This window comes from Cyrtonyx montezumae, unplaced genomic scaffold (genome assembly GCF_038088225.1).
Source record: "Cyrtonyx montezumae isolate F1298 unplaced genomic scaffold, pur_monq_1.0 scaffold_27, whole genome shotgun sequence".
NCBI classification, from domain to species: domain Eukaryota; kingdom Metazoa; phylum Chordata; class Aves; order Galliformes; family Odontophoridae; genus Cyrtonyx; species Cyrtonyx montezumae.
Window position 1 is genome coordinate 263,360 of NW_027072014.1, and position 14,954 is coordinate 278,313.

At 40.3% G+C, this 14,954-nt stretch overlaps 1 protein-coding gene across 1 annotated transcript in view; it reads left to right on the plus strand.

Moving 5' to 3' along the window:
- Nucleotides 1-14,954, plus strand: part of VCAN (versican) — a 101,614-nt gene that overhangs the window by 8,242 nt on the left and 78,418 nt on the right. Inside the window, exon 3 of the mRNA XM_065740523.1 lies at nucleotides 8,186-8,557. Within this exon, the coding sequence (XP_065596595.1) occupies nucleotides 8,186-8,557 (372 nt within the window). The remainder of the gene's footprint in view (nucleotides 1-8,185; nucleotides 8,558-14,954) is intronic.

Below are 14,954 nucleotides of genomic sequence, written 5' to 3' on the forward strand. Positions count from 1 at the left end.
GCTCTTACACTGTGTCTAGCGAAGTTCTTCCTTAGGTTGCTCCTCCTGTAAGATAAAAACTATTGTGCTTAGTGTTGACTTCAGAAGAAAAGTTGGTGGGCTTTTTTTTTTTTCTCTTCATGCAGTTTGGCCATCCTTCACTTGTTTCTGTCAGCACTTCCTCCTTAAATCTAGTTTTCTTTTTCCATTCTTCACTAAACACACAGCAGACCAAGACAATTAGAAGACGTTCTCAGAGACAACAGACTTGAGGCTTTGGGGGAGGGCAAGGCACTAAAACTGAGCTTCCATTTTCTCAGACTTCAATGAGGGCTGAGGCTCATTTGGTTATTAAATGTCAAGTTTTTGGGTTTTTATTTTTCCTCCCATTTTTTACTCAGTAAAATGTTTGTAAATGTACACTGATGTACAGTTCTTGGATCTGCAGGCATTTAGCTATTCGTTCATATGAAGTATTCTGGAAGGCAAAGCAAGTGTTTGTCTGAAGAGGTCATGCACTAACAGTGCCAGTTTACATAGGGAATTTATAAAATTTTATTTGATAGATTATAGCATGATTAGTCAGCTTTGGAGTGGTGTAAATGCTAGTACATCACTCACATGAGGGGAGGTATGAAGTTAAGATTTTACCTGATAATCAACCTTTGGGTGGAGAGCATGTAAGAAGAGAATAAGCAAAACAAATGCATCTGACATGATATGTAAAGGTGACATTTCTGTTACAGCGTATTCAAAATATGATAATGTTTAGTTAGGGCATAATTAAGTGGTAACTCTAATCTCATATACATCATTTGGCACTACATGGGATAGTTCTACCCCTTCTCTGTACCCTGGTGCAGGCTGACATGCTTTTCTTTGTGCCGACAGAGTATTTATGGGGATATATGTCCAGCTCAGCCAGGTACATTACTTGTCTGAAAGACAGGAAATAACGCCTTGTGCAACTTACTTTTCAGCTGGATCAGATCTTTGATGCCCCTTACTACTTACTACTGCAATTGCTTGAACTGATAGAATTAGGGGATTGGGAGAGCATCAATGTTTGTGGAGCAATGAGACTGACTGCTGGAACGAGGGATGACACTGTTAGGTGCCCTTCAACTTACAGCAGCCTCCATTACTTCTGAAATGGTTTGGAAATGGTTCATATGACTTCCAGAAGAGAATTTTGAGAACTCAAGTTACCTGTGAATTTTAGAATCACTCAGGTTGGAAAAGACCTCAAAGATTGAGTCCAACCATGACCTAACCATTCTACCCTAGCAACCTGCCGCTGAATCCTGTACCTGAGCACTGCATCCAAACAGTTTTTAAACACATCCAGGGATGGTGACTCAACCACCTCTCTGGGGAGCCTCTTCTAGTGGGATACTATACTTTCTGTAAAGGTCCTACAGCCCTTTCTGTAAAGAAGTATTTCCTGATTTCCAACCTAAACTCAGCCTGGCACAACTTAAGGCCACTTCCCCTTGTCCTGTCACCTGTCACCAGTGAAAAGAAACCAGCCCTACTGTCACTGTAAGCACCTTTCAGATATTGGAAGGGAGCAGTAAGGTCTCCCCTCAGCCTCCTTTTCCCCAGACTAAACAGTCCCCATTCCTTCAGTCTGTCCTCATAGGGCACGTTCTCCAAGCCCTTCACCATCCTTGCTGCCCTTCTTTGGACCTGCTCCAGCACCTCGATGTCCTTTCTGTACAGAGGTGCCCCAAACTGAACACAGTACTCGAGGTGAGGCATCACCAATGCCAAGTATAGCGGCAGGATGACTTCCCTAGTCCTGCTCACCACACCATCCCTGATAGAAGCTAGGATGCCATCGGCCTTCTTGGCCACCTGGGCACACTGCTGGCTCATATTCAGCTGACTGTCCATCAGTACACCAAGGTCCCTTTCCAGCAGGCAGCTTTCCAGCCACTCCTCCCAAAGCCTGTACGGTTGCCTGGGGTTGTGACCAGAATGCACGACCTGACACTTGGCCCTACTGAAACTCATACAGTTAACCTTGGCCCATTGATCCAGTCTATCCAGGTCCCTCTGTAGTGCCCTTTTTCCCTCAGGCAGATAAACACTCCCTCCCAGATTAGTGTCATCTGCAAACTTTCTGAGGGTGCACTCAATTCCCTCATCAAGATCATTAATAAAGATGTTAAAAAGAAGTGACCCCAGTACAGAGCCCTGGGGGACACTGCTCAGGATCGGTTGCCAACTGGATTTAACTCAATTAACCACAGCTCTTCGGGCCCAGCCATCCAGCAGTGTTTCACCCAGCAGAGTGTACACCCATCCAAACCATGGGCAGCCAGCTTCTCCATGAGAATGTTGTGGGTGACAGTGTGAAGGGCTTTTCTGAAGTCCAGGTAGACCACACTGACAGTCTTACAGTCATCTACTAAGTGGGTCACCTTGTCATAGAATGAAATCAGGTTTGTCAGACAGGATCTACCATTCATAAACCCATGCTGACTGTGCCTGATCCCCTGGTTGTCCCTTAACTGGTCCTTGATGGCTCCTGTGATTATCTGTTCTGATTGTGCTGGTACAGGCATCTCAGGAGTATGGACCAAGTTCTGACTTGTCCTTATTCACTTGAAATTTTTGAAAGAAGTGCAGAAAAACCTTTGTGTTCCTAAAAATATATTGTGGACTTCATGGGTTTTATTTTTGAAGTTGAGGATTATACTTGAGCCACGGATGTTCTCGAATGTGAGATTTTTTTCAGAATATGGCCACGGTGAAGAGAACAAAGATGAGGTAAACTTTAATGTGAATCAATCCAGGGCTTGCTCCATATCCTTCTGTTTTGTAGAAATATTAGAAAGTTTATGTAATGAAGTTTATGTAATAACTTACTAATGAATGTTTTTTTGAGGATGAATGAGAAGGATGAATGATGAACAGACTTTTCCAGTCCAGCTTTTAAAAAAAAGAAAATAAAAAAGAAAACCACCTTTAAAATAAAATCTGTTTGCATTTTGAAAAGTTAGACAGCAATTTCTTACATTTTAATTTTTTTAAAATCTTGAATTTTAGTGCAAAAATGATGTCTTGAAATCTTTTGTGAAACGTGGAAGATTTCCATGCTTCCTGTCACCAAGTGGGTTTGGTTGACCATGTGGGTTAATTGAATAGTCACTTGCTTATGATTAATGGCAACATTTCCTTCTGGGATTAAAATCATCTTTTGAAACTCATATGGGAAATGTGTCAAAATCAGCAATTATTTTGTGAAAGAGATAAGCTTTGTTGAGTTGGCATTTTCTCCAAGGAAAAATGTAGTGTTAAAAAATGTTTGAAAATGTGTGCTGTTTAGAAGTTAACCTTACTGTCCAGTCTGCACAGCACTGTAATCATCTGTCATTCAGTCTGATGTTTGATTTTGGCACCATTGTAGCTGCTTCTTTTATTCAGTCGCTTATTACAGCATCTTCCCAAGCACTTCCTTTCCTTTTCCTGTGCCTCCAAAAGGCATTATTTGGATGTTTCCCCAGACACCCCTTTTTAGAAGATGAGCAAACAAAGCTGTTAATTCTGGAATCCAAGAGATTAATCAGGTTATAGAATCATAGAATTGTAGAGTCATCAAGTTTGGAATAGCCTGTAGACCAGCTGTCCACCTAACAACAATATTTCCCCACTAACCTATGTCCCTTACTACAACATCTGAACGTTTCTTCAACACCTCTGGGGTGGTGACTCCACCACCTCCCTGGGCAGCCTGTTCCAGCACCTGACTGCACTTTAACAGATATCTTTCCTGATATCTGACCTGAACCTTCTGTGGCACAACTGGAGGCTGTTCCTCCTTGTCCTGTCGCTAGTTATGAGGGAGAAGAGGCCAACCCCCATCTTACCACAGCTTTCTTTCAGGCAGTTGTAAAGAGTGTTAAGGCCTTCTGTGACCATTCTCATCTCCAGACTAGACAATCCCAGTTCCCTCTGCCGTTCTTCATGAGGCTTGTGCTCCAGACCCCTCTCCAGCTTCGTTGCCCTTCTCTGGATACTCTTCAGAGCCTTGATGTCTTTCTTACAGTGAGGGGCCCAAAACTGAACACAGTACTCCATGTGCTGCCTCACCAGAACTGAGCACAGGGGGATGGTCACCTCCCTGCTACTGCTGGCACAAAACTGAAGCTTCATTAAAAAAAAAGATTATAAGCACACAAAGTTTTATGCCTTCACCAAGTATGATTCCTGCCTTTGTTTTCTTTTCTGCTCTCATCTATTTGAATGATCACATTCATAAATACCTAGCATATTTGCATGGCTTGCTCTTTAGATTTTATGTAGTGACAGAAGTATGTTTCCTTAAAGAACTGAGAATGCTTTTGCATGCATTCTTTAAAGCTTGAAATACTCAGAAGGCATTTTTTTAATAGGAGGGCAGCAGGAAATACAGTGTAAGCTTCTGGGGTTGCAGGAGTGCCCTTCTTGTAAGACCTCTGCTATTTGCTGTGGTGCATGTGAAGAATTAATGACAGAAGTTCATGAACAAGGTTTACACCTATTTACTCACTGGTGTTACAGTTCTGTAGATTACAGTCTGGACCTTGTGATTACGATCATTGCTGAAGTTCACCTCACTCATTATAAGCTACTATTTGTCATGTCATGAATAAGTGTGCTTTCATGAAAGCTCTATAATCCAGAAGAGAATACAAACACCCTAGGTTGCAGTATGTGATAATGTCATTTTGAAGTTGTATATATATATATACATAAGTTTGGCATGTCAAGTTAATGTTACATATGTGCTAAAAATATGTGCATGCATATAATGTTAGCACATCTGTATGCATGTTACAATGAGTTCAGCAGCTGGGATTTATGTTTTTCTGGCTTCCCATGATTTTCTTGCAATAATTGTTTTTTCATTACTTGGCTTACTTCTCTTACTGTTTCCTCTCAGGACAGTGCATGAGAAACGTTTTCATTCTGCTCCTGCTTCTTATTCTGATATTGAAGCTATTTAATATTTAAACTGAGGAAGACACAAAAACCCAACTGCTAAGACACAGAGTGTCTGCTGGTAACCTGAATGCATGTCATGCTCTGGGCTTGGATTTGCTGTCCCATCATCGAATACAAGACTCCCATTGACTTTACTGGCAGTTCTGGCAGGATAGATCTGTAGCAAGGTTACTTGGATTAAACTGTGTATTTTATTTCTTTATTGTCTATGTGTTTTCCCTAGTAACTTAAATATGCTCAAGAGTTATGCATTTTAGTTTGCAGCAGAAGAGAATGCTCATATTAATTACCAGCCAGCTTAGTCATATCAAATCCATATCTAATTTAGGGATGTTATCAGTGTTTAGGTTTTACTTGGGTAGGGGAAGATGTGGTTTGAAACAGTGTCCAGTGCTAGGGTAGCTCTTCACTGGAGACTGGGCAAATATCTGTTTTTCTCAGGTTGTATTTAAATTTATAAACACAAAATATTTGTTTGCATTTTACTGGCCACATCCCTTCTAAGGAACTATCTTTCTCAACTACTTTGGACTACTGCAAGAAACCAAGCTTTTTAAAGTGTACAGGAATAGCTCCTAATCTTCAATGCCAAATTTTTTTATTTTATTTTTTTTCAGTAGAGTAAGGTGTCTTTTCTCCCGTTTTCTCCTAATCTGCTAGTCAAAACAAGGAGTGCTTTTTAAAAGCACATTATAGTGCTTTATACAGCCAGATGAGTTTGTTTGTAGGTACATAATTTTCCCTTTTTCTGGGATCTAGTCCAGTTTAGGGTAGATCTAATTTGCGTATCATTATGATATGTGTTTGCTGTTGAGGGTTTCATTCTACTGATGAGAAGACACAAATTCTAAAGAGGAAATTTCCTTAGGGTTTGGTACTGATATTCTAGATCACACATAGCTGAAAACTACTCTTTTGAAAGTTTATTAAAATTCTGTCAGTCAGCGTAATTATAACTAGATCATTTTTCATTTGAGAAGTTCCTGTAATGTATATAGATGACAAGAGATCATAATAAAAACTAAATATTTTGAAACTGATTTTAATCTCCCACCTGTGCAGTTTGGCATTTTTTCCATCACAACTGATAGGAATGAGTATTCATTCTATTTCTCTAGCTCTTCCCAAATGTAATTAAATTAAGTTTCAAGGAATTAAAGGTGATGTAAGAATCAGTGATGTTTACCTACTGTAAATCTTTGGGATAATACCAGCTCATTACAGTTTTTTAGCAGTCAGCTGGCTCTAGGGAAGAAGTCAAGTATTTATTTCTTTTTAAGCAATATCCAGCTTCCCAAAATTCTTGTTTCAGTATTTTTTTTTTTTTGAAAGAAATGTGTTTACAATCAAAGCTTTTCAGCTAGTCTTCAGTCTTCAGTAACTTTCTTCAAGCATTGTGAATTCTCCAGTCTTAGTTATGTGTTGGTCCTGTTTTTGTCATTCACTGTTTTATATATGCATCTTTGATAGATCTTGCTCAGGTTGTGTGAAGCAGTTAGGTTGTGTTTCTTAAATGTGGGTTGTAGCATCTCACCAATGTTTGTCAGACTGAAAATCTCACTGCATGCCTGAATCGGGGTGAAACGTCTTGGTGGTAAAGCAGCTCAGTTCTGTGTAAACTTTTCAGCTGAGCTTTGGATGCAGTGCAGCTGTATTGGCACAGCACTACGCTGTTGTTGTTATACTCTCTCTGGTCTAATCAGTTCTGATATAGCTAGCTTGAGTGTTTCTGCACTGAGTTCCCAAGAATCTTAACTTAGGTAGGCATGAATGGAAATGATTTGAGGACATCCGCTCCAACTTCTTGGTCATCCTTGGCTGGGCCAGTATTTTTCTGGTTAGGACTTCGTTATCAAAATGCATGGCTGTCATTCTGGTGATCGTTGAATTGAATCTTCGTAGATGTTACTGTTAATGTTTTATTCTATGTATAACCATGTGCGTCTGTTAAAACTCATCAGCTTAATAAGGAGTTTTTCTTTTTTCTTCTTTTTCTCTTCTGTTTTTCTTCCAAAATGTTCTGCTCTTTACAGTATTATGATATTTTTGATGGTAGCCAAATAGCTAGATAATTTTCAAGTGCTGGTATCTCATATTTCATGCTGGTGCCTGGTATTTGAAGACATTTTGTTTCTAAACTTTGTGAATCCTAGATGACTTCAAATTAATGATTAGCATTTTCAGTCTTTGAAAAAATGTTTGATTGCAGGTCAGTGAAAGAGGAGATACAGATTCTATTATATGTTAGCCTTTAATCTTCATTAGGCCATTATATATGATGAAGTAACATCACATAATGGCATAAATCTAACTGAAATCCTGTTTTCAGACAGTTGCTGTATGCAGGTTGGATGAACAGTAGTCAACTTTCCCCTTGGGATATTGTCAGATGGAAGTATTTCACTGTAAAGTGTTTGCAGCTGGAGATGTCATAAAAATGATAAAGGTCCTATCAAGTCAAGTTTGAGCCTAGCAGGGACTTTCTGTGTGCTTGCTTCCTTCTTTGCTTTAACATCCTAAAATACCCCTTTTCTGCAATATGTTAAAGGCCCCTGGGCTACAAGGAAATAATTTTGAAAGAATGACAACTTAGGATAATCTCACTGGAAAGGCGTTTTTATTGTATACGTTTCAGCACGTATACAATAAAAGAGTTAACCCTTGAAAGAGGGGTGGAGTAAGGAATGCAATGTATGCAAAGTCCTGGGCTGTATTTTACTTCTGGGACACGAGCACAGGACCACGCTGCTGTGAGGTAAAACAAAGTGGAAACATCACTAGCTCCCCTAAGTGCCTGGTTTTGGCCAGCAACAAATGTGAGATAGCTGGTTGTCTTTCACCAGGTGGTTTTAGTCCGGTGAAGTTTGAAAACATAGCTCTTGCAATTCAGCTGTCATCTGTAGACTTCCAAACAGTTTCCAAGGGAAGCCAATACCCGTACATGTTACAGTCAATGACTACAACAAATGGAAAAAATAAATCAAAGAACAGTGAATTAATCTACGCAGACAGGAAAGGGCTCAGTCAAGGGCTAAGGATGTTGGTACAGACTCTGTTTTGGCTTACTCCTGTCAGACCTGTTGTGAACCAGCTAGGGTTCATGGAGTTCAGATCTTAAAAGTATGTTAATCATTAAATGGTGATGAAACGTAACTGTTTCAGATTTTGCTTATGTGATTTATCCTTTCTCTTCCTCTCTCTCCCATTCTTCTAGTTAAAGCAGAAAAAAAAACCCTGGTGAAGGGATCCCTCTCTGGAACGTCAGTCCTTCCGTGCTTCTTTTCAACCACACCCACCATAGCCTCCAGCTATGCAGCTGAATATCTTCGAATCAAATGGTCAAAGGTTGAACTGGATAAAAGTGGAAAAGATGCAAAAGAGACAACAGTCCTTGTGGCCCAGAACGGGAACATCAAAATAGGCCAGAACTACAAGGACAGGGTATCTGTTCCAACCCATTCAGAGGAGACCGGCGATGCTTCGCTGACTTTCTCTAGGCTGCGTGCAAGTGATGCAGGGGTGTACCGCTGTGATGTGATGTATGGAGTTGAGGACACACAAGGCATTGTATCTCTGGCTGTTGATGGTAAGAATTCATTTATTTCATTTGTAGTTAGCAGTAATCCCAGACAAACTGGTAGCAGCACATATAACACGTAAATATAAATAGAAGGCAACTAGAAGGCTCTAAAATATGACCATTTTTAGGAAATTGCTCTTCCCTCACTATTCACTTGTCCCATTCTCTTTTTGGTTATTTAAGAATTTTTTTCCAGCCCATATTTTTCTGATTTCTCCTGCATGTGTTTTGGGAGGGTACTCTTGATTCACAGGGCAAATGCTGTTCTCTTGTCCCAGTAAAACATTGATCAGTTCTATATTCTTTACAAGATGAACTCCTGCTTATTACATGTTATTATATATCCTGCTATTACATGTTTTTTAGCAGGTTCCTCTAAAGTTTTCCAAAACCAATCCTTTTGAACCATGGTAGATAACAATATATCTCTCTGAAAATGTCTGTGTCTTTATAAGGAGACACTATGAAGGCAGAAGCAGTTTCTTAATAGTTGTTCCTGTAGGATGAAAAGAAGCAACTGCTCTGCTCTACTGGGGCTCTGGCTGCCTTCTTTTACTACTTGGCATGTGAGAACATAAACCATCTAATCTCAGATAGCTCTTTCAGTGATAGAAACATCCAGCACCAAGGAAGGGTTTCTTTTCTCTCTGTAATAACAGTTGAATAGGTAGGAGAATCAATCTGCCAAAAGCTTCAGGAAGACAAGTAGGTAGAAGGCTGCTAATATTCTTCTGTGTGGAAGAGCCAGGCCTAAGAGCTGGCTTGCAAACACTTAAGGAAATAGCCTCCAAAATTTTGAGGAAGAGAATTGTTCTTGTAAAGAAGCAGAAGAGACAAAACGTTAAATAAGAGTCCAAGTGGCAAAAGGAGCATCTCCTCTGTTGCCCTTTTTCTCCTAAGATCCTGCTTTTGCAGCACCATGTGTAGACTGCTCCAGAGCCTGATGTTGTATAGCCCTGTCAGTTTGGCACTAAGCCTGAGCTAATAAACTGCTGAAAGGCGGGACATGTTAGCCCAGGCACTGTGCCATGTAAATGCAAACTCTGGACCAAAATTACTCAGGAGAGCACTGGTCTGTGTGGATGTACCAGCTTGCATAAGCATTGGTTTGGACTCTACCTTGCACGTCTTTGCACTCAGGTGTTTTTGAAACTTAGATAATTACTCAAGTGACTGAGTCCCAAAACAAACATTAGGCTCTTCTGTTGGAAATCATGGCTTTGGCTAAGATTTCTCTTAAGCTTAATACTGTATTGTTCTTCCACTGTGCTTAACCTAAGTTTAGCAGTCTTTTGGCATCTGTTCAATGAGAGGTTTTGAAGGTGTGTTCTTAATTTGGAAATACAATAAATCAGTGTAACTTAATGTCTTTCTAACTTCATAAGCTGTTTAGTCTTAATGGGAAAAGCAAAAGAATCCTGGTTTGAACATTATTTTTCAGTAATGAATGTACCTGACATTCCTTAGTCCTTAGCACTTTAAAGTGCTCCCTTGACTATGTATCTATATCCAGGAGCAGCAGATGTTCACTACAGTAAAATATCATATGATTTATGGCAATACTTTAGCTTGTGTTACTGCTGCTGCAGAGCACTGCAATGAGATGCACAGTTCAGTTATTTTTTAAATTGAAATAAAATTTCATACACAGCATTTTCTTTCTAAAATGGCTCTTTTCTATGATTACTTTGATGTCAAAATCTGAGGAACAAAACAATCTGTATCTTCACCCACACAGTAAAATAGAATTGTTAAATTATCACTTGTGCACTTGATTTATATTTGTTTAGTTAATGTAGAAAATGGAAACTTATCAAACTTCGAAAGATGCCAAATCAGTATTGTTGCTTAAATTTTGTACCCACGATTTTTGTGAGTTAAGCTATTATCTTAAAAAAACCCCCAAAAAACAACACAACAATCATGTTACTCACAAATACAATTTTGTTCATGTCATCTTTTTGAATCTGCGCCCCAAAATAATAACAATTACTGAAGGAGAGATATGTGTTCTTTGTGCATTCTTCCTCACTTGGTGTTAGTACAGTATGGGAAAATCTTTATGAGTTAACTGCAGTAACTTCTGAGTTGAGAGCTGTGTGGCTCAGTGCTGCTTTGGTCCACTCTTCCAAGCAGAGCTGATGCTGTTGCTTGCATAAAGCTGGGTAAGATTATCACTCATTTTGCTAATGTCATGGAGTGAAAGATAAAATGCATTTGTGTAGCACTTCTTCTCTGAGGCCTGAATAAACACCTTTTGCTTCACCTTTTCAGTGCATTAAAATTGTGTAGGCAAAGAAGTTACTGTGGCTCTTGATTGTATAGCTGAACCGTACACAACTAACTTATTGGAGGCTTTTGCCAACTTCACTCTCACCACCCTCTCAGTGAAAAACTTCCCCCGACATCTAATCTACATCTTCTCTCCTTTTGTTTAAGACCCCCTTGTCCTATCACTATCAACTTCAGTAAAAAGTTGTTTTCCCTCCTGATTATAATCTCCCTTTAAATATTTTATTTCAAGTATTTGAATGCCAACACTGTTCTGTGTGTTAAAGCAAATTAATAGATTAAGGGAAAATCATACCAACATATAACCAGAAGGACCTGCTCGTTCATTTGAAATCTAGCTCTTCTGGTGTTGCAGATAACTGTGTTTCATGTTGTGTTATATGCCTTCATTAACACCCAAATTGGACAGCAGGCCAAGTACGTGAAAGCCCATCTTGTTCCAAACCCCTGCTATGGGCATGTTGCCACCTAACTGATAGGACCCCATTCAAAGTGGCCTTGAGCACCTCCAGGGTTTTTCACTGGGCAGCTGTACCACCACCTCGCCAGTCTGTTGAGTGAAGAATTTCCTCCTAATGTCTAATCTGAATCTTCTCTCTTTTCCTTTAAAGCACTTCCCCCTTTTTCTGTCACTGTCTGCCTGTGTAAGGAGTTGGTCTCTCTCGTGTTTATTATTTCCTTTAAACTACTGAAAGCACACAATGAGGTCTCCCTGGAACCTTCTCTTTACCAGGCTGAACAATCCTAGCTCCCTCAACATTTCTTCCTAGGGGAGATGCTCCAGCCCTCTGATCATCTTCATGGCCCTCTTCTGGACCCACTCCAACAGCTCCACATCTTTTTTGTGTTGGGATCTCCAGGCTTGTATGCAGTACCCCAGTTGGGTTTTCACAAGGGCAGAGTAGAGGGGAACAGCCACCTCCTTCTCCCTGTTGGTCACTCCTCTGTTGATTCAGCCCAGGATACAGTTGGCCTTCTGGGCTGCAAGTGCACATGGCCGGCCCATGTCCAGCTTTCTGTCCACCAGAAAGCCCAAGTTCTTCTCAGTGGGGCTGCTCTCAATGAGTTGTTCTCCCCCTCTGTACTTATATTTGGGATTGCCCAGACCCAAGTGCAGCACCTTGCACTTGGGCTTGTTGAACCTCATTATGTTCTCATGTGGGCTCACTTTTCCAGCCTGACCAAGTCCCTTTGGTTGGCATCTCTTCCTTCTGTTGTATTGTCTGTATCACTGCTTGGTGTCATCAGCAGGCTTGCTGAGCAGTGCACTCAGTCCTACTGTCTATGTCACTGAAAATCAGCAGGGCCAGACTGAACTTGTACCCCTTTTGTTAATATTTTCACTTTAGAGCTGATGAAAGCTTAAGAGAGAAGCTTGAAATACTTAATTTTAGATGCACAGGAAGCTTCAGTGCTGCCAGATGCATACCCTTTTTAGTTAATGGCAGTTATGGGTAGTCTTGAGACTGGGGAAGGAGTCTGCATCAACAGCTCTGCAGTTTTGCATAGTTTCATCATGCTGGATACCTCCTTTTCCATTACTAATTGTATGAAATTCTTTCCTTACTCCCTGCTTGTTGCTATAATTACATCAGCTTCACAGAAAGGATGATTTTTTGTTCATAACAGGTTTCGTAGTCTCCAGTATTATGCACTTGGACCTCTTACAAAAAGTGGAATATGCAGAACACTTCGTTCATATTTGCTTTTTCTTTGAGATACTGTCTCCTCTTTACACTTCACTGTTGGAAAATTTCTTTTTCTCATGAGCAGTTCTTCCTTTTCAGCTGTTGTAATGTTATATTTCTATGGTGTTTTAAGCTTATCTTCAGGACCCTTCTTGTTACTGATATTATTAAACCCACATCATAAACTGTCTCCTGTTAGGAGTTCACAGTGTACTTATTTTGCCATTGTTCTTGGTTGCTTCCTTGTTACTGTTACCCAAAAATGCCTACCATCAAGAGCCTTCAAGTGCTGAGGAGAGATTATTTTCCTTTCTCCTTAGCTGTCACTGAGCCATGTCTCCATTCAGACTTTGAGCTGCTTTTTGATGCAGATGGGGTTTCATCTGTATCTCAGTGTAGACATATGGATAGAGAGAACGTAGACGCTGGTTACCACCAGGCAATGTTCTTGAGGTCTTCTGATCATCATCCCTGAGTGTTCAGCTACCCACTAATAGTTCATTTTTCACAGCTGTGTTGGGTGCTGTCTGAGGTCAGGAAACATGAAATCGGGGTGGAATTTGCTTTATCTTCAGTGATTTAAAGCCAGGTGCCTAGTCTAAGCTAAGCACTCAGCTCTTTTCTGATGAGAGTTGTGGGTAAGATGAGCTCTCTGGCAGTTCTCATTCCTGTTCCTTGATCTTAGGCAGCATAAACTGGACTCCTAACCTTCAGGAGCAAATTGTGTTGAGTTTGAATCCCACAAAGGCTTTAATAAAGTTTGACTGCAGCTCTCCATGTTTATTCCATTTCTCTAGGTATAATAACGTCCACTTGTATAAGACACATGTAAGATTCCTTATAAAAAGCAGTCCTGGACATGCAGAGTAACAGTACTCTTCATAATTGAACATTTAATGGAACTGTTGTTTTTTATAGAGATATGAGATATTAAAAAGCAATGTGTTTGGCCAAGTGTAAGCAAAATGAAGGAATCTGAACTGACCACTCTTTCGAACCGTTTTTCAGTTGTTTACCTTGGAGATGTCCACATGTTTAATTGAAGTGTTGACTGTGGTCCTACGGTTTTCTTGCTCTTTTTGAAAATCTTGTCAGAGAGTATTTTTCGGCAGTAATGTTACCCTTTTCTTACTGTTGTCTTGGGAGCCCACTGCTTTCATGGGCCTTCTTTTGTTAGCTTCTATTTGAATCCACTGTTTGAGAGGCTTTTTACAAATTAGATTTAAAAAAAAAAAGGCAATAAGGAAAATCCTAAGCTTAAAATACTGACCTCTTTAATGGGAAGAAGCAGCAATTAGGGAGGCAGAGTAGACTGTAATTCACAATTTCATTTTTATGCAAACTCTTCTTTCTTGCTGGCATTATAATGATAATTAATGGATGTTATTTCCAATGTGGGAACACTGCCTCTCAATTGTGCCCTGAGCCCTAAGAGATCGAGTGTTGACAACTTAATTGATTTATTCTTTCTAAAGCCAGAGTTCCCCTTTATTAACGCTGGGCATTTGAAGAGATGGAATTTTGTAATCTTTTAGATTTACCTATCTTAAATTCTTGTCACCTATTGATGTTGAAATTCCATACTTTCTTGATAACTAAATAAAAATTGCTGCATTTTTAAGCTTAGTCTTTACTGTCCTGAGGAAGTGATGGTAAGGGAGATAGAGGTTTCTTAGCTACGAGGTAAAGAGAATATATAATGGCTGTCAAAGGGAGGAGAGGAGAATGACTTCTATGTTTAAATACCCGGTTCCTAGTGAAGTGTGCCTAGGGAGTGGGCATGAAGATACTGTGCTGCATCTGGCACAGGGACTTGGGAGGTGGCAGCTGATGCTCAGGCTGCAGGTGATTTGGAGTCAGACTGATGACCTGCAGAGGTCCCATAAGAAGATAGAGCAGATGGTGATATGCATGTCCTGTCAGTCGCCTCCCATTGTGAGAGCAGTTCAGAGAGGCTGTGTTTTTAATTTTAATTTATTTTTTTTAACAATTTATATTTTAATAGCAGTGCCTTGGCCTCACTGAATGTTTGCGTGTCCAAGTACCTCACTGTGCAGAGGTCACAGGGCAGATAGATGATCTAGGCTATCTGAGCACAGGTAGTGCAGGTCTAGTAACCAAGTCCTCCACTTTGACAAATCATCCCTGAGAAGAATGCAGTCCAGGCTCATCATCAACTGCTTTCCTTCTTTGAATCAGCTTGTTTGGAGGAGTCTGTGTACACTTGCATACTGATGCATTACTCTGTGAGGATGGAGGCAAAGGTTTTGGGCAGAGGAGCAGTTTGTGAGTTGGTGCAAGAAGTCTTGTCCCTGGAGAGCTAGCAAGAGTGTGTTTGGTTTGTGCTTTCTCTTTGCATGCAGAGAGGATCTTGGAGGCATGTTGCAACCAAGATGCTGTGGATGTGATGCAGGCCTGCTCTC